This window comes from Adiantum capillus-veneris, chromosome 16 (genome assembly GCF_014529385.1).
Source record: "Adiantum capillus-veneris isolate H3 chromosome 16, ASM1452938v2, whole genome shotgun sequence".
In the NCBI taxonomy this organism is placed as follows: domain Eukaryota; kingdom Viridiplantae; phylum Streptophyta; class Polypodiopsida; order Polypodiales; family Pteridaceae; genus Adiantum; species Adiantum capillus-veneris.
The window spans coordinates 49,367,211-49,387,961 of NC_140946.1; the positions used below are offsets into that span (position 1 = coordinate 49,367,211).

The 20,751-nt window shown below is 43.8% G+C and overlaps 1 protein-coding gene across 2 annotated transcripts in view; it reads right to left on the bottom strand.

Moving 5' to 3' along the window:
• LOC147439017 (uncharacterized) overlaps positions 1-20,751 on the bottom strand; it is a 34,562-nt gene continuing 13,811 nt past the window's right edge. For both annotated transcript variants that reach the window (XM_086484975.1, XM_086484974.1), the window contains 3 exons: positions 1,483-1,612; positions 1,133-1,271; positions 1-542 (listed from right to left, as the gene is read on the bottom strand). In XM_086484975.1, coding sequence (XP_086341101.1) covers positions 506-542; positions 1,133-1,271; positions 1,483-1,612 — 306 coding nt within the window. In that variant the 3' untranslated portion in view covers positions 1-505. The remainder of the gene's footprint in view (positions 543-1,132; positions 1,272-1,482; positions 1,613-20,751) is intronic.

Consider the following 20,751-nt stretch of genomic DNA (forward strand, 5'->3'; position numbering starts at 1 on the left):
TGAACAAAATACGGATCTGCTTCATCAGCGTTGGCAAATCAAGGTACAATGAGCATAAGCCTGGTGCTTCTTCCAAGCTAACCACTCCAGCAAACAAACACAGGTTCACATAATACAAACAAATGCAGCTCCCTTTACAATAAGTATTTCTTCTCATGCCAATTCAACTAGGTCTACAAATTATAGCAGCCCTGGATTTTCATATCGGCATCTTGAGCTATATCAATTCGACAAGAGTTTTGCTGCAAGAAGACAACAGTGTCATTCACCTTGAGCATGCCTAGTTAACTGGTAGTCAGTTGAAAACAGGTCCACTCTGCGCTTGACTGTGTAGTAGTATTCATGCAAGCTCTCTGCCTCAGCTAAGGACACTCTCTAGATCAATGGACATAATGAGAGCCAAAAGCTTCTGATCTTATTTGTGGCAGACTTCAAAGAGGATCCAAGTATCGTATTTGACACTAGTGTTTGTGGTAATCTGATCGTGCACATGGCTACGGATCCGTTAATGCTTCTTCTGAAAAAGAACCCCGTCATTCACCCTGCAGATAAAACAAACCAGCCACGGTCAAGATGGCTGATGCAAGCACAAATGCTACACGAGCCACACATGCCTTCATGTGCTTCAGATTCATTGGATAATATAAAAGCACAAGAAACAACAAAACAAGGGAAAGACTGAGCAAACATGCAAAGCAGTAGTAGAGCCAATATGCCTAGGCAAGAAGGAAAGTTGTGGATCCAAAACATACACCACACAACTTCTCCGATCCTTACAAAAATGGTGCTTCCATATTATTTAGCCCGTAACTTGATAATGGCGAACCCATCTTATTTAGCCCTAGACTTGATATTATCCAAGCTGAAATGCTAATCCATGAGAATGGAATGCTCGGTTAATGAACATAGAAAAGAGACCCCTCCTTGAATCTAACATCGGTTCAAACAAAATTGCACTCTTTATACACCAATAGTTCCCGTGCAAAATGTAGGATGAGCCTTAATATATTGATAAATTGCTACCGTAGAAAGCATGTGAAAGATAGGTCTATACATGTTATACATCTGGCATGCAACAGTTCCACTATCACATCAACCAACAATAAAATACCCAGAGAGAGGTGAGTAATACCTGCTCACATATGACCAGCCATGCAGCTGCAAACTTTCAAGAGATAGAGAGAAGTTGGATATATTCGTTGTTTCCAAAATCCACAAGAAGAAACCTTTGTCCCTTAGCAGCCTATCTAATTGCCAAAACTTCCTTTCATCTACACAGAAACATCGAGCTAATTAAGAATTTGAAGCGTTAATGTTTCCTCATGTAAGTTGTGTATCTGTAAAGACAAATAAATCTAACAATGGAGTTTTGTTAGGAGCCCACTTTGTCTATACATGATCCATCTTCAAAGCTTTTAAAAAATTTCTGTAAGAATCTGTAGTGTAAACTGGAACCATGCATGTAAATTGCTAAAGCATTACCGTTAATGAATTCGAGCATGCTGCACTTCTCACAGATTATCAAATCAAAAATTGCCGGCATATCTAGAGCTTCCATACGAGGAGAATGTGATGAGAACTTCACAGGTCCCTGCCCAAGAAGACTCCTTTCCTGGATAAAAAACAACCAAACTCTCTTTGTCTCTCCCATTTACAATGTAATTTCTTGTATTGTCCCTCCCTTAATAGTTTAAATCCTGTTACACCTGAACCATATGGCATCCTGCCTAGGTTTAGGTCATCTTTTACTATCTTTTTCCTAAATATATACCTTCATAAGATCAGAATAATTTGAACTTACGAATTACAGGAGAGGATAAAACACTTACAAAAATACAAAAGCAAGGGACTCAAGAAAGCATAAAAAGGAAAAACTAAATCACTTTATTTGTTACTAAATAAAACTAGATGAAAGAAAACCATTATTCACTTAAAAATTCTTTTAGAGAAGGCATGAACAAAATAAAATAACAAAGCTTACTTGACTGAAACTTGAAACAAGTACTCACTTTAAACTAACAAGAATAAGACATGAGAAAGACTTAATCCTAGAAATTAAACTCAACACAATAACTTCTAAAAGAAGAAATTCGTAATCCTAATGTAGGCTAAATACTAGAGTTAAATACTACTATGAACCTACCTAGAAGATAACCAAAGAACTACGAAGTTCAAAACTTGACAATATGTGAACTTAACATCGTTGTTTGTCCAAACAAGAAGAGTATGATTATCACCTTTATCATGCATAGCCTAGACAACAACTATGGCATCCCTACTCACGTCATCAATGCCCAAGAGTAGGAGCGGGTTTGTATAGAGTTCATTCATGATTTTTACGTACTCTATAAAACCAGCAAACTGATTTTCTATCATCCTCTAGAGGTGGTCGACATACTAAGACATGATAAGCTTAGCATGTGTCAAGTAAGAGCTCCCCATTTTTATTGGATTTACTATTGATTGCCTTGACCATTTCAAAGGAAGAAACAAATATTTTTCATGAGACTTTTGAATGAGTATCCTTTCTCAAAGAGTAGAGAAATGAGATGGCACGACAGAACTAGAAAAGCACATTTACTTTTAGTCTAAATAGTTGAGAGCAAATGACACTGTATTTAGCAAAAAGAGAGATGTTCAAAGAAATGTGAAGCATACAGATGATACTTAGATTGGCATACTCTGGTTCAAGGCGTTTATCACAGATATCTACTTCCAAATCCGAGTTTGAAACATCTTAAAAGTCTAAAAAGGCACGACAATCACTATTTGTGGTACAATTAAGTTCATAAAATTCCTCAGGATAAATTCCTCCACCTAGAGAACTTGAATTCAAGTACATAAGATCTTGAACAGAAGAAAAGTCAGGAACAAAAAGATCATCTACAAAACATCTTACATTGCATAACTTGTGCAAAAATATTGGGCAACAGTTAGCAAGGACAAGACGCTCCATAAAATCAAACTCATACGTAAAAAGATAGAAATTGGCAAGAAAAAAAGCACAATTGGAGCCCATAGGGATACCATTTGTTTGCTTCAAAAGAGAGTCACCGACGGTTATATATAAATTATTCAAAAGAAAATCCAGACAAGTTATGATGTCAATGTCATCTACAATCTTGGTGAATCTCTTTCTCCCTTTGTTTCACTACATTCTTATTTTTAAAACATTAAAAGTCCGAGTGCAAGGCTGTCTTTTCTACTAGCAACGCATTATACCTATCCTTCTCAAACTTGTAATCTAAAACTTTTGAGACAAGAGACTTGACTCTCAATTTAAATTCCTCAAAATTCAACTTCGTAACATAAAGGAGATGATTTCTCAATTATGCTTCTTGAAGAGTTCAAAAACCTTATATGTATCACACATATGATGGCTATAACTTTTGGTCATATATTTGGGCTTTTGTATCTAGATGTTAATACTATACTTCACTTTCGGACGTCCATTCATTTCATTTCATCTCTCTCTCTCTCTCTCTCTCTCTCTCTCTCTCTCTCTCTCTCTCTCTCTCTCTCTCTCTCTCTCTCTCTCAATAAAAGCGGGGCTTTAACCCTTTGCAATACATAAAAATCGACCAGGTCCATATACAAGAAATATGGGAAATACCCTGAAAGATGTACAATGAGATCATGGGGAAAAATCCCCATAACAAAGCACAGGAAACATTTGGGTATAGAGATACTCTAATCAGGTGGTGAAATGCAGTTATCTGGATAGTGATCAAGTCTACACAAATCTGCCCAAAGCTCTATCCAGCGATGTTATAACCGGCCTATACAACGTAGAGGGCGGTACTATTTCAATTACCTGTTAACTTTACACAGAGCACTGAGAAGGGAAGAGAACACAGTTGCGTCCAGCGACTAGAATGTCACTGCGCACACGAGACCGACACCCTGTAGGCCCCAAAGACGGGCGCCCCTTTCGGTATTTCTTTATTCAAATTAAAGTAGACGATCCGACCACTTCCCACAAGCTTTCACAAAGCTGTCCAAACCTAGCGAGGGCTGAAAATGCAGCTTTTCGACCTGATTTTGGCAACATAACGGCGCAAAAACCCCTGTAGGTCAAAAACACCTGTCTAGGACGGATTCCCTCGATATCTGGAAGCTTTCTGGTGAGCTGTCACAGAAATTCAGCGGGCTGTAATTCTCTGTTTTTCACTGCCGGGAGCCCAAAAGCCTGTACACCCATCCCAAGGCTCTCACGAGGCTCCCCCGATGTTCCCTTGCAGTTTAGATGCGAAACCCTAAACCTGCAGAAAAACACAGCAGGCTGTAATTCCCTGTTTCGGATCGTTTTTAGCGGAGCGAACACGCCTACGCGTGTCCCAAGGGCTCCCGCACGCAATGGGACAGTTCCCTTGTGAATTGGACGAGTTTTCACGCGAGAAAACTCTCCAAACTCGCAATCTTTCGTGATGGAACTGTACGTACCTGTGGGGGATTAGCAATTAGCTAATCCGGTTCCTGTTCAGAAGGCTCTTGCCTTGGCAAACGCGCATAAACCCCCAGAACTATACATAGGTCAAATGAGAAGCCCACTAGTGGGGCATAACATACTGTACGTACGGGAGAAAGAGAGCAGTATGTAGCGTGCGGGGCATCACTCCCGTCACCATACTGTGCATTCCATAGCTTCTATACCTGCTACAATCCACTTGAGGCTGAAAATGGCGCCCCCTTTGTTGATATGCAGCTCGTTTTTGCCTCCCAGAGTGGCAGAATCGCTCACAGGCTGACACGTCGCCCAGTTTCCGAGTTTGGGCTTTCCCTGCTGAAAATATCTCAATTGGTGCGTCAGTTGACTTGGCAACAGAGCAATAAAATATTCCCCTTGTCATTCCAGAGCTAATGACACGAACACATTTTCTAGTCAAAAATAGCAGTTCCCTAAATTTTAGGAGATGCTTCCATGGCGTCCCTATCGGTCTCCTGACCATCATTGAAGACTACCATTTGACCAACATCTACAATGTGGGTTAATTTACTGGCCCCTTTCAACTTATAAAGTTGCAGTGACTTGACGAGTGGCCCAAATTCCAGTTTGGCGCACACGAGCTTCCATACTCATCAGAATTCAGTGCTAACTGGCCCGGGCAGTCCCTGTCTGACCGACCTAGATCCCCGATGTGAGAAACCCATTTGGCTGCAGCCGTTTCACACTGGCCATGCAATGTCCACTTGCACCTTTTCAAGGGTTTTGGGACAAACAAGTAAAAATAAAATAAATATATCTAATACTTATTTACGGAAGGCAACAGGAAAAACACACCTCCTGGTGACACACCCCACCCTTGAAATACTGCAAGCGACCTCGCTTGCATGCCAGTAATACATGCAGATATCTCCTAATATCACATATATTCTATGATGGGAATCCAAGATATACATGCTTCCGGAAATGTAGCGTTGGACGATTAAACAATCCCACCAACCTGGCTACGACACATATATCAAGCATAGAAGTCTTCTAGTGTACTCTTGAGCACAAACTTCTCTAGCTAAATTCTGTATGGAAAGAGTAGATACAATTGCTTAACTACTCTCTTGAGCATCATGAACCATGCTCTTGCCTTGCTCCAAAAAGGCTGCATCAAGTCACTGTGGGTTCCATTTGAAAGGCTTCAAGATACAATTGCAATAGCTGAGGTGAATCAAGCAATTCAGACTCTTCCATCCATTTGGCATCTAATGATGGATAGTTCTTGAACTTCACCAAATAGCGTCTTGCAACCTTTCCTCTAACCTTTCTTTCTTTATGTGCCAATATCTGTTCAGGAACAAGGATTTCATCCAATTCTTCCACTTCGGGTTGTTCCTCATCAAGCATATTCTCTGGCACATCACCAACAAAGGGCCTTAGAAGGCTGACATGAAAAGCATTATGTATTTTCCAGCCTTCTGGTAGCTTTAACCTGTAAGCTACATCACTGATCTTTTCTGAAATCTGAAAAGGACCATAATATCGCATACTGAGCTTAGGAAACAAGCGTTCCTTGCCTTTCCTTTTCCTTAACCTGGCCTTTTCAAAGCACAAAAGTACCCAATCACCAAGTGAAAATACAAGTTCACGACGGTGACGATCAGCAGCTTTCTTTTGCTTAGCCTGAGTCTTCTCAAGAGCAATCTTTATCTTCTTGTATGTTTCATCCATATCTTGCACATACTTGTCTGCCTCAAATATCTTGTCCTTAGTCTGCAAAATGGGCGGGACTTTCTTTCCTCCTTCCACTATCTCAAATGGTGCCTTACCTGTTGACGTATGCACAGTGTTATTGTAAGCATATTCAACCAATGGGAGATGGTGTTCCCAAGTTGCCTTGTGCTCTGAGACATAACATTTGAGCAGGTCCAAGACAATAGAATTTGCCTCTTCTGACTGTCCATCAGTTTGCGGATGAAACGAAGAAGAGAACTTGAGCGTAGTGCCCATGTTCTCAAACCATGCCTTCCAGAAAAGACTCGTCATACGTGGATCCCTGTCACTGACAATTGACTGAGGCATCCCATGATATTTAAAGATATTGCTCATGAATATCTTGACGATGTGTTCTGGCTTTATCTTCTTCCTAACAGGAATGAAATGGGCCTGCTTACTGAACCTACAAATGATAGTCCAAATCCCATCATTTCCTGTTTGCGTCCTTGGAAGATCAAAGATAAAGTCCATTGCTATACTTTCCCATGGCCTATCAGGGATCGGCAATGGCTGCAACAATCCCGGTTGCTTTTGTCTGTCAAATTTGACTTTTTGGCATACTAAGCATGATCTTACAAATGTGTCAACATCTTGACGCAAAGCTGGCCAATAGAAGAATGCCTCAACCCCTTTCACTGTCGCATCAATTCCACGATGCCCAGCATAAGGTGGAGTATGACTTTCCATCAAAATCTTTGGCCGTAACTGTTTAGTAACGCATAACTTTCCATGCATCATGAGAAAGTCATTCTTAAGCATATAGTGCTCATGATGTTGCCCATCAACAAGCTGGTCATAGATCCTTGCAAAATTTGAATCTTCAGCATATTGTCTTCATTTCGTCTAGTTCACAATGGTACGGAATTGACACTGCTGAAATTTGGGGCTTGACCTTGGTTCAACAATGCGGTCCCCCATTGAAGCGCATTCCCTTTCAAGAAAGTGGCAGCCTTGCGTATCTTTGAAGATTCCGTGAAGTTGCCTCCAGAATAAGCTGCATCGAACTGCTGTATGAAGGTCAAAGCCTTTAATTGGTCCTCAGTTCCTCTGAAAGTTTCAAACTTCACTCCCTGCCCACCTTCCTTGTAATCCTTAGGCTGACTCAAAGGAGCCACATTATCATAAACAGGTGCCTGTAACAGTGGTGCTCCATGAGTGTTCATTCCAGCACTCGCATCAACTGTTTTCCCTGTCATATCTGCATTTTGTACGTATGGCTGCGAAAAACCAGCCATACCAAATTGTGTTCCAGGCACTCGAAACTAGCCATAGGCACCCTGAAAACCAGGTTGGACACCCATGTTCGCGTACATAGGGTTACCCATGCCTGTTTGCATTGTCCCGAACACATTCCTTGGCATATAACCTGTGGAAGGTCCAGCCATAGCTTGAAACACTGAACCACCTCCAAAATAACCAGGATAAGTATTAGGTAATGGAAGGGTCTGACGCATAGCCTGTTCATTGCTCCCTTGACCATTCACAAACGGTTCCTGTCCAGCTAAAGCAAGTTGCTTTGGATCATTGGACACCGCTAGTTGCTCAACCACATGGGCTTTCCCTCGAGCATCATGAGTCCTCTGCGCATTGGAAATCTCCTTTTCCTGCAACGGCTCAGTCATGCCCTGTGTAGGAGGCTGAAAACCCTGTGTCGGAGCCTGTAAGAATTCCTGCATCCTTCGGTTGTTAGCCAACTACTGAAACATGTCCATGCAACAACGCAGTTGAGTTCTAAACAACCTGTCCTCTTCTTGAAGAGTTGAAGGAATTTTCTCTGTGCCATGTGAGGAAGATCCCTCTTCAGGTACTTGGTCTCTCTTCTCTGCCATATCAACAAGCTCTGTGTTGCTTTCACCCACAACAATCCACGCTACACTTTTTGAAGAAAAAGTGACTATCCCGTCGATGGAACCATATAACCGGCCTATACAACGTAGAGGGCGGTACTATTTCAATTACCTGTTAACTTTACACAGAGCACTGAGAAGGGAAGAGAACACAGTTGCGTCCAGCGACTAGAATGTCACTGCGCACACGAGACCGACACCCTGTAGGCCCCAAAGACTGGCGCCCCTTTCGGTATTTCTTTATTCAAATTAAAGTAGACGATCCGACCACTTCGCACAAGCTTTCACAAAGCTGTCCAAACCTGGCGAGGGCTGAAAATGCAGCTTTTCGACCTGATTTTGGCAACATAACGGCGCAAAAACCCCTGTAGGTCAAAAACACCTGTCTAGGACGGATTCCCTCGATATCTGGAAGCTTTCGGGTGAGCTGTCACAGAAATTCAGCGGGCTGTAATTCTCTGTTTTTCACTGCCGGGAGCCCAAAAGCCTGTACACGCATCCCAAGGCTCTCACGAGGCTCCCCCGATGTTCCCTTGCAGTTTAGGTGCGAAACCCTAAACCTGCAGAAAAACACAGCAGGCTGTAATTACCTGTTTCGGATCGTTTTTAGCGGAGCGAACACGCCTACGCGTGTCCCAAGGGCTCCCGCACGCAATGGGACAGTTCCCCTGTGAATTGGACGAGTTTTCACGCGAGAAAACTCTCCAAACTCGCAATCTTTCGTGATGGAACTGTACGTACCTGTGGGGGATTAGCAATTAGCTAATCCGGTTCCTGTTCAGAAGGCTCTTGCCTTGGCAAACGCGCATAAACCCCCAGAATTGTACATAGGTCAAATGAGAAGCCCACTAGTGGGGCATAACATATTGTACGTAGGGGAGAAAGAGAGCAGTATGTAGCGTGCGGGGCATCACTCCCGTCACCATACTGTGCATAGAGGGCAAGGTAAGCATTCCATAGCTTCTGTACCTGCTACAATCCACCTGAGGCTGAAAATGGCGCCCCCTTTGTTGATATGCAGCTCGTTTTTGCCTCCCAGAGTGGCAGAATCGCTCACAGGCTGACACGTCGCCCAGTTTCCGAGTTTGGGCTTTCCCTGCTGAAAATATCTCAACTGGTGCGTCAGTTGACTTGGCAACAGAGCAATAAAATGTTCCCCTTGTCATTCCAGAGCTAATGACGCGAACACATTTTCTAGTCAAAAATAGCAGTTCCCTAAATTTTAGGAGATGCTTCCATGGCGTCCCTATCGGTCTCCTGACCATCATTGAAGACTACCATTTGACCAACATCTACAATGTGGGTTAATTTACTGGCCCCTTTCAGCTTATAAAGTTGCAGTGACTTGACGAGTGGCCCAAATTCCAGTTTGGCGCACACGAGCTTCCATACTCATCAGAATTCAGTGCTAACTGGCCCGGGCAATCCCTGTCTGACCGACCTAGATCCCCGATGTGAGAAACCCATTTGGCTACAGCCGTTTCACACTGGCCATGCAATGTCCACTTGCACCTTTTCAAGGGTTTTGGGACAAACAAGTAAAAATAAAATAAATATATCTAATACTTATTTACGGAAGGCAACAGGAAAAATACACCTCCTAGTGACAGATGTAGTGAAAACCACAAGGTCCAGTGTTGTATATCTGATTGATATAAAGCATCTGTTGTAAAAACCTCTCGTAGGAGCTCACAAGCGTCAAGGGACTGTGAAGTCCCGTAGTCGTGCCTCCAAAATCGCATCCACTCTAACATTTCTTCATGATTTTTACCAGAAAAACGATGCAGATCTACGGCACAACCAAACTATAAAGGTACCAAGATGCACATCTCTTTGACCAAACCAGCTTCCCTAAGGCCTCTCTAAACTGACTCTTAAACAAATTTGCAAACTGTCTAATATCCGTAAAGTAATTGGTCTCAACCATTGTATGCTCCTAAATGATATCACAACCTCCCTCGTCCAAAAGGATCCATCATGTAAAACCTGCACTCTAACTTTGATCATGTAAGCTCTCTTTGGACCAAGGAAAATGTGACGTGCTCCTGACAATTGCAAGATAAACATGTCTACACATAGTGGCTCACTCCTAAAAGAGACATCTTGAGATCTCTAAGCAAAGAACTCAGCAGGAAAGATCTCAGAAACTGGGACATCTGCTAGAGATGTAAAGCCTCCTGAATAGTCAAAATCCTCTACAAACTGTGAAGACTCACTCTCTTGCTCCCCCTGAAGAGGGCCTATTGTGAGAGACACCTGCGACTGAATCTCCAAGAGATCCAAGGTCTGTTGGGACTGGCCTAACCTAGGGCAACTCGAGCTGCTCCTCGATTGCCATCGACAGCTGCTCCTCCTCTATCTCTTTGTCCAACTGCCTTATTACCTCCTCTCAATCCTGATCTGGTATCCTCTCCTCGGGAGGTCTATCTGGGGCTTGCTCTTCCTCTACCAACCTCTGTCTCACTACTTGTTTGTAGACAAGGATATGTTGTGCTTGTACCTGTATGCATGCATGTCGTTATCTCCGCCTCTAAGTCTGATAGACACCGTGTTGTTGTTGTTGTTGAGCACTATGCTGGGCAAGGCCTTGCTATTGTGAAAAACTTTGTTGGAACTGCTATGGCTATGAGGGTTCCCTCCTCTTGTGACCAATCTGTCTCTGTAGTTTCCCTCTAGGGCAATCCCTCACCAAGTGCCCCATCTCATGGCATCTAAGGCACTGGTTCGGTCTGCTCGTAACCCCAATCCTCTCTGAGTGTAGCACCCCTTTCCACTCAAAAGTGATGGTATTTGGGATAATTGTGTAAGGGAGAGTAGCCACCTTTATACATGGCACAGATGTCTAGATCTGCATTGAACCCATAAATGGTATGCAAAGGTAAACCTCATCTACGTCAACATGTCTGGCAACCAAATCTGTGCAGACAGCTCTGGAAAAGCTAAATTTACTGGATACTTCCACACCTGATATCTATCCTCAAAAGCAGCTAACGTAAAATCCTCATACCACGGATGCAAAAAAAACAATCTATCTGCGAAGCCGGGAGGAGTGCGGCTAATGACCCTAGACGCAAGTTCCTTTGATTAAAAAATTGTGAATACGCTTCTTTCGTGTTTGAAATTTGAAACACGCCTTCAACCACCCCTTTAAAAGAGCATGACGGTGTATCCCCATGATACCCTTAAGCGGATGATGGAGTCGGCAATCATTGCTGAGGATCTACATTCCACTAGTACTCCCAGACAGATAGAACATAGCATGTATCATGCAAGGCAAAGAGCCGTTTATGATGACCATAGCACCAAGAAAAAAAAAGTAAGGGAATTTTTGGTTTGCCAAAAAATCAAGTATGATCGGCATAAGACGTCCCAAAGACCCAGACTAGAAATGATGCGATCTTGACCAATGTGGACAGATTTAGCAAGCAAGCTCACTTCATTCCACTCAGGAAAACGATCAAAGCAGATCATATGACTAGGATTTTTCTAGCACAAATTTTCAAGCATCATGGGATGCACAAATCTATTGTGAATGATCAAGATCCTCGCATGACATTTTTGGCGTGCTTTGTTTGATAACCTTGACACGAAGTTGAATTTTTCTTCTGCATATCATCCTAACAGATGGGCATAGTGAGATCGCCAATTCCACATTGTTTGATGTTGAAATCTTACGTGTCGGATAGACAATCTGAGCGGGAGAAGTATTTGCCCCTAATCGAGTACGCGTACGTACATTCGTCTATGGGGAAGGCCTTTTGAGATTCTTTATGGTAAGCCTTTGCTTCTACCGCTCCTTTTGACTAAGGATAAGATATTTGCAACGGATGAGTTTGTTTGGAATATGGACATGGCCTACAGGCAAGTGAAGAGAGTAGTTTTACGTTCTTAGGAAAAACACAAGAAAGCTATGGAAAAGCAAAGAAGGAATTTAGACTTAACAATCGGTCAATTGGTCTTACTCAAGTTTGAGAAGGCAAGACTAAAGAAACAAGCGACTCATGAGGGGAAAGTGGTAAAACTTTCCAATCGTTATTATGGGCCGTTAAAGATAATTGACCAAGTGAACGATGTGATATTCCGATTAGAGCTACCGCCTAATTGGAGGATCCATGATGCTTTCCATGTTAGTTTACTCCAGCCATATGTGAAACCGCCACCAAGTCTACCTATTGTTGAGGAACCTCCCAAGGTTGAGGAACAAAAGAAATACTCCAACCATGCAGATCATTCATCATCAAGAGCGGCCACTAAAGTCCAAAAAGATTACATGGAAGTATTTGGTAAAGTTTAAGAATTAATCTACTTTAAATGCTCAGTGGATGACCCAGCAGGAATTAGCATCTTATCCCGAGATTCTGGAAGGATATATACAAGCACAACAGTTGAGGACAACTGTTTAGAAGCCAAGAGAGATGTTGCTAGATGGACTATTTTCTTATTTTTTTGAGTAATTTCTATTTATTGAAATTAGGATATTTAAATGTGTGCACTTAAAGTTAAACCGTAAAGGATAGGAACGGTAGATGTACTAGAATTGATAAAAGCCATCAGGAACAGACAACTCTGATGTGTCATATGATGGGTGACATTAAGCATCACGAAAAAGTTGTACCGTTAGTTCGGTGGAAGACACTGGGAAGGGGATATTCCTAATGCATCACGTGATGGGTGACGGGAGTATCAAACAAGGAATATTCTATTCATTTGGCAGGAAATTCGAACTATAAAAGGACAACGCGTGAAGACGCAAGCACAAGAATAAAGATGGATTCTGAGAAGCTTTTTCTTAAAAGCGGAAAATATTTTTAAGTGATTTCCAAGAAAAGCAAATGCTTTCGAATCTGTGTTTGCATTGCATCTGTGCCTGAGAACTCCATCCAGGGACGCCTAAGAAGTATTGTGTGGCATCAGATTTCAGCTCATTGAGTTTTATTGAGTTTTTGAACACATTCACATAAATTTAAAAAACTGACCGGCTAAAGATTAAAATTAAAGTAAGGCTTTTAATAAAAAGACCAACGCTGACCTTCCGGCTGAAAAAGTGTGCGATGTCTCTCTCTCTCCTCTCGCCAAAAACAGCCACCAGCTTCGTCCCTCTTCACCGCTACTTGTACAGCTATTACTGTCGGTTTCTTACCTAATGCCTATAAAATCAGCCAACTTTCTTCTTCTTGGAGGATCTGCCGGCAGGAATCTGCAAGCGAACGAGCGAAGCCAACGTGCGAAGGTCGTTTTTCCGCACTTGGAGCCACAGGTACCGATTGTGAATACGCTCTACAAGTGTTGTTTCGTGCTTGTGCGTTTGCAAGTACTCCGTCACGAAGGCGGACCAAAGAGGCCTCGGCCTATGCTCAAGGATTCCACAAATGGAATTAGGAACGGTCTGTGGAGCTTCACACTCAAGGTACACGCGGAAACGAAATTGAGAGCTTGTCTCTCAGAATTTCCCGCACGGGAAGGAATTAACCATCGAGTCTGAGATTTAGAACAGAGGGGTCACTCTACTTCTTGGGCTTGTAAAAAGATTCTCCCTAATAAAGATTCTCTTGGGGGGGGGGGGGGCATCCCATATTTTGGTCCCCAATATTGTGTCAATTTTCTCCCTCCTCTCTTTTGGTTGAAAGTCTATTCATTTTCAGCTTATTGATTATTCGTCTACAACAGGAGAGGTATGTGACAAAGCATGATGCAAAAACTGTTTCCAAAGCTCTGCATCCTCCCTCCTCTCTAGGCAAAATGATTGTATCCTAATGGACTCGTGGTCAAGTGTCAGTAGAGCCATCCATGCCACCCAACAGAAAGTTGCGTACAAGGCGCCTTAAACGCGACATGATGCCCGAGTGAAGAGTCATGCAGGATGTGGTGAACCAAGCTATCGCAAGAAGAACACGATTCACCACAAGGGCTCTTCCAGCCATAGATAAATGCAAGGATGACCAATGGCAAAGTTTCTTCTTGATGGACTGTAGCACGAGCGCAAACTGCTACTCAACAGATACATCAATCCCGACATGGAAACATCTGCAAGTATGCCCTTAGGTAGCCAAGTGAAATTATCCTGTGCACCCCAGTGACAATCTTCATCTACTCCTACTAGAAAGCCAAAAGACTTGTGCCAGTTGATGAGAGCACCACTGGTCATGCAAGAGGTAGCAAGAGAATCCCGTAGACTGTCCAAGGTGGGTGTGTCATATCGAACAAAGAGCATAGTGTCATCATCAGCATATTCCTGATCCAACAAATCTGGCCGGTCAACCAATGGCATAGCAAGACCTCTCAATTGTGGGGTTTTGTGGTGCAAGAAGAGAGACATGACCTCCGCAAAAAATAGAAAGTAGGTAGCCAGGGGACATCCTTGGTGAACTGAAGGAGAGAGGAAAACGGCGTCCAATGTGACCCCTATTTGTGACAGCGTTGGGAGCTGTACGATATAATGCAGAGGCACTTCTGATCCACTACAAGGGAAAACCTATCCTCTGAATAGTGCCCTCCAAAGAAACCCCAATCTACTCTATCATAAGCCTTCTCAAAATCAAGAAGCATGAAAGCTATAGGTTGATCTCTCTGACGAGCCCACTCGATTGCTTCATGGAAAGTGGAGTTATCTAAGATCCAGCGGTCCTGCACAAAACCTGTTTGTGAAGCATGGATGAGATCGGGCATTAAGGGTTTCAAGCGCATACTAATCATGCAAGCGAAGATCTTATACACAAAAGACATGAGGGTGACCAGTCTCCACTATCGGAGGGAGGATCCATCTCCGCCTTTTGGTATAAGAGAAATAAGTCCTTAACACAAAGAGGCAGGCATCTCTTCTGTGTCAAATATGTGTTGCAAACCTGAAAGCATAAGGGGGTTGAGAGCATCCCACAACCTCAAAAAGGACAGTCTAGTCAACCTGTCCTCTCCAGGACAGGAGGCACTATCCAAGCCAACCATTGCATCATGCATCTTCCGCATAGAGAAAGGGGCTAGTAACGTAAGGCACATAGCCACTGTAACCACGAGTTGTACATGAGACCAAACCTCTTCTCTAGCACGCAAAATATCATATGTAGCCTGATCAACAGTAAACAAATGCTCAAAACAATCTAACGCTGTCCACGACCCTGTGAGGATCCGTATGTAGTCTGTCTGCAGGATCACGTAAGGCTCTAATAGAAGTCCCCTTGGGACGCTCTTGAAAGTGGGCAAAGAAATTTTTATTCATCCTATCTGTTTTGGATATCCATGTTGAGAACGAAGCATGATAGGCGAATTCCCATTTCTCAGTCTAAATGTGAAAAAGCGTCTCTCTAGTGTCAACCTCACGCTCACCCAAGAGCTGATCTCCTGGAAACTCCTGAAGCAACTCAAGCGGACCTATAGGTCACGCTCCTTGCGAAACAGGCGTCGTTGCCGCTTTGCAGTGGTTTGTCTGCAAGCCTCAGAAGACGCACTGATGCATGTAGGCAGATGGGATGTTGGATCTGAAGAAGCAGTGCGTGTCCAAACATCATAAATCAGTTGAGACAATGTCACGTGCACATGGCTCTGTGTGCCACGTGGACATGCTTCATCGACTTCCAGAGCCAGTTTTCCCCTTCTTCCTAGATAGGAGTGTCTAGAATCCTAGGAGGATTAGTACCGACAATTTTGAGAGCCTATTCGTAGGACTTGCATGTCCGAACGAGTCCATTAGATTAGGTTTCCAGTTTTGGAATCCTCTTGCATAAATGGTTTGTACACGCGTTTTGACAAATGTTCTGACACTATGGTGGGCATCTCGCATGACGTTTATGGGACTTGGGATGAAACTACCCAAACCACTACGCCCACTCTACCCAAAAGCCTGAAAGCCTCTCTCTCTCCCCCCTCTTTGCCTTATTTCCGTTGTCAGAGAACCTATGCACTCTTGCGATCTGATACTTTAATTATTGAAATTTATGGCACCTCGATTACTCCACATGCATAATCGAGTAGTTGAGATTCATGAATCTGATCCTAGATGGAGTCGCACGGATTCTTATATACAAGCCTCACCTAGGCATGCTCTGTATAAATCCTTCTTGGACTCCTCACACCTTTATACACACTAAAGAAGAGACGAGATTAAAAGTTTTGGCTTTCTCACAAAGCCTTATACATGATAAACAACTAATAAAATCAAAAGCAACACTGTGAGTCCATAACATATCTGCATGGCGAGATTGGCATCCTCTCTTTTCAAGGCGAACCTACCCTAGGGGAGGCTCCTCTCAGCCTCCAAGTTAACCACCCCTAATCTTCTCTTGAGCACTCTCATCCATAGCTGATGTCGATCATGTTGTCTTTCAAATTACCACTCCGACCACAGTTGTATTGTACACGCAGACATCCCGCGTTCTTTCATACAACTTGGCCCCTCTCTCCCTTCACGTCCACTTGCAGAGCATCGGCCACCAACACCTTTTTTGGGCTCCCTCTTTACAACGCTTTGAGCTTCAACCATCTCTAATTCTCTCTCTGTGTTGGCTGCTCCTGCACAGCTCTCATCACACCTTTCTTATCTGACAGATGGCCCCTTGATAGACAACTTCGCCTCCTCTCTTGCTCGTCTTCTCTGAGCTCGGGCCCCTCCTCATGTAGCTAAGCTTGGCTCTTCCTTTCCACTCGAGGCTTGCCTCCCTCTTTCTACAAACGGCTCCAGGAGGCTCGCCACCCCTCTTTGCTTTACCCTTGAATGGCGTCCCCCCTTTCTAACTTCCTCTCAACCACCACCCTCAAACAGCGATGCTCCCTCTCTCAGCTTCTCTTTACAGTGTCCCCTTCTTTTGAGCCTGTGGCCTCTCTGTCACTGCTCTCAGAGTCCACCCTTCGTTCAAGCCCTCTGTAAGGCACCCTCTGCGCTTGGGAGCTCCCATTTCAAATTCTCTATCCCTCTAATCTGTTCCTAGCCCCCTCTACAACTTGCCTTTTGTACGCTCTCCGAGCCCACCACTTCTCTGAAATTGGCGGCCTTGTGCCCAATATGGCTCTCTTGTGAGCACGCTGCAAAGCTCCCGCTGCTTGGCGCTCTCGGGAGCAGAAAGAGAAAGAGGGGGCCGTTGATTCTAGAAAGGGGTCAAGAGGTAGCCAAAGATTTTTGCAACGATCTAGCTTGGTGGCCTCCAGACCCTTCCAGCATGGCGGTGTCACAAGACGGGCACCACATGCCAATAGAAAAGAACAGACTGAACAAACTTTTAACACTTCAATAACAACTGAACTGAAAGAGAGAGACAACACGTGACACGGAGTGGCGAAATTCCACCCTAGAGAGTATTGGCCCCAAACCTTGGCGCCCCTTTCGGTATTTCTTTATATTCCATCAACTCAGTACCAGCCGGTACTCCAGACTCTGCACCTTCTCCAAGAAGCATGCCAAAGAATGAGCCCTTTGCACATATTTAAAGGCCCTTGGCCTATGAAAAGCAATTTACATGAAAAGCCTTCAAACTCAAAAGCTTCTCGTCCAAGAGCAATGCCAAAAAGCTGCAAGCGTAAATCACGGAATTTTGTACAACTGCCACGTCACCATTGTCACCGCGTTTTGCAGAAATCTGCCACATCAGCACTCTCAGCGAAAAATCCGAAAACTGCCAAGTCATGAGCTGCTACGCATGTCATGCTTTATTTTAATCCTTTATGTCACTTGGGGCCCCATCGGACAAGGTCCCCATAAGTTGGTAGGACTTCTTCTTTTGTTTCTTGTTCTTCTTAGGGTTTAGGCCCCTCGGCCGGGACTTGCAAGTTGTCTCCATTCTTTAGGGCTTTGACACGTCAACAATTTGTGACATCCCCCCTTCTTGAAAGAGATTAATCGTCCACGATTACAGCATATCTGCAAAACAACTCAAGTTAGCTCAAAAAATTTCGAGGGACAATCAGTTTGCTATTCTTTTTGTTAAGGAGTTGGCTTCTCCTTTCGTCCAGATCGGAACTCCTGATAGTCCGACGTAGCAAAATTAGCCATCACACCCAAACCGCACTGATCTTCCACGGGTGTCTTGATGTACTAAAATTACATACCCAAGAAATCTCATCCAATTAGACATATTCAGTGGTTGGCACATCACAATGCAACACAAATGCTCACATATGCATGTTACAAGACAAAGAAATATAAAGTCACCGATGAACGCTCTTCCCGCATAACCTAAGAAGGTCCAGGCCGGGGGATATTCAACGACTCCCTCATCACTCCTCCCTCGTAACCTAAAAAAGGTCTGGGCCGGGAGATATAGAGGCCTTTTACAACCAAACGTCCCCCAGACCCGAGTCTGCGTCGCTTGGAGGTGCTGAGAGTAACCACTGCTCAGACTTCTTAATACTCCTCCCACATAACCATCCAGGTCCGGGCCGGGAGTCACAACAACAATTATTTTACAACCAGGCGCTCCCCAGGCATCAGCCTGCGTCGTTCGGAGGTTTTCAGCAAACAACGAAACGCTCCCCAGGCATCGGCACTTCTCCACCCGCGAGGAAAATAACCAATCAATGAAACCAGTATAAAACCAGAGTCAAACATTTCAAATCGGCACCAAAACAGGTTCAAAATAGATACCATCCATTTCAAACAAATTCCAACAAGATCACCAAACAAGTTCTCAAATAGATTTCAAACTTAAAAAAGCAATCTCGACATCAATCGAGCTCGAAAAGTCGATTGGCTTTCCATCCTGAAACCTACACCAAAAATTAGGGTTAGGTTCATTCCATAAGGTCGTAGCCGAGCACAGCATGGTCCGTCGGCTCTTGGACAGACAGTGTTTTTTTTGGTGGCGATGGTAGTCCGAAGATAGCAATCGCACTGGACCTCCAAGGTCATTTGCTCGTGAAGAGACATCTACTGAGAGATATCGAGCAATTTCAAGTTAAAATCTGCTAGGGTTTCCATGGCAAGCATTTCAGGATACCCCACTCTGCCAAAAGTTGCACTCCAAAGGAAGATGTCAAAAACCATATAACTTCGGGCAAAATTTTTCTTGAAAGCTTGCCAAGTCCTTGGAGTGTGCGTCTTGGTAGCTATAGAGATCAACAGCTGCATGGCACTGCTTTTGAGAAAAACAGTAACTCGAAACAAATCTTGGATCCTTCTCTTGCAAGTGATCTTTATGGCTTATGCCCTTTAAGACATGAGCGGTGAAGACGGGAGCACGCCGGATGCGCGATGAAGTAAGGGTGGGAGTGGCTAATAAGTCCGGGGTCGGGGCCGAAAGATACTTCCAAGTCAAATTCCAATAGCAATGTCTGCTCTTTTGTATGACAGTTATGCTTTCAGAAAAGCACACACCTGATACTCTGATACCAGTGTCACAAGACGAGCACCACATGCCAATAGAAAAGAACACACTGAACAGACTTTTAGCACTTCAATAACAACTGAACTGAGAGAGCGAGAGACGACACACAACACGAAGTGGCGGAATTCCACCCCAAAGAGTATTGGCCCCAAACCTTGGCGCCCCTTTCGGTATTTCTTTATATTGCATCAACTCAGTACAAGCCGATACGCCAAACTCTGCACCTTCTCCAGGAAGCATGTCAGAGAATGAGCCCTTTGCACATATTTAAAGGCCCTTGGCCTATGAAAAGCAGTTTACAAGAAAAGCCTTCAAACTCAAAAGCTTCTGGTCCAAAAGAATGGCCAAAAAGCTACCAGCATAAATCACGGAATTCCATTCAACTGCCACGTGAACATTGTCAGCACGTTTTACGAAAATTTGCCACGTCATCACTGTCATCGTAAAATCCGAAAACTGCTACGTCATCAACTCCTACGCATGTGTGCGGGTCCTGTTGTATTTTAATCCTTTAAGTCACTTGGGGCCCCATCAGACAGTAAGTTGGTAGGACTTCTTCTGTTTCTTGTTCTTCTTAGGGTTTAGCCCCCTCGGCCGGGATTTGCAAGATGTCTCCATTCTTCAGGGCTTTGACACGTCAGCAGTTTTTGTGACAGGCGGTCCATGCTCACTACATTCCCTTTCTTCTACTCTTTGGCACCCCTCCTCCATGGCGGCTCTTCACATGCAGCCCACGTCCCCAATCATTGCAGGCGACTTAAAAAGCTTTTCATTTTGCTATGAATAATTTCAACAGGGTGTGGTTCCCACCAGAAATCTCGAACTGCTTTTAGCCAGACCCCAACTCACTTAACTTACTCCACCGCAGGGAGTGCCACTGCCCATAAGCATACCAATATAGTTCTAGCTTAGCATAACCTAAATAACCCCACTCTCTAAGTCAACTCTGCAAGACAATCGATGGACACAGACGATGGATTGTGATATCGAGGTAGACTCTCCCCATTGAGGCCTTGTATAAAGATTGCTCATAATGCTCAATCCTTCATACTCTAAGGCTTTGTCGACATAGACGCCCACCAAGTGCATCAATTGAGTCCGATGAACTCAACTCCTGAAGCTTCCACTAATATATGGCTCGAAACGGCTTTAACATTTGCACAATCATTATGGAAGTGGTTGACCATGGGATTATCTTGCTCTCGGATGCATTGGCCAAGGAAAATCTAGAATCCATCAACGTGAATGTAGTTTTAGGTTAGAGGAATCCAACAAGCCATTCCCCGCGTCGATCGGATTCCCGCGTGGGCGGATGTGCCCTACCTAGAGCCCTTAGCAGATTTATTAGCCCCATTCCTCACCTATAAAGGAAGCAGTAGACCCCTCATTG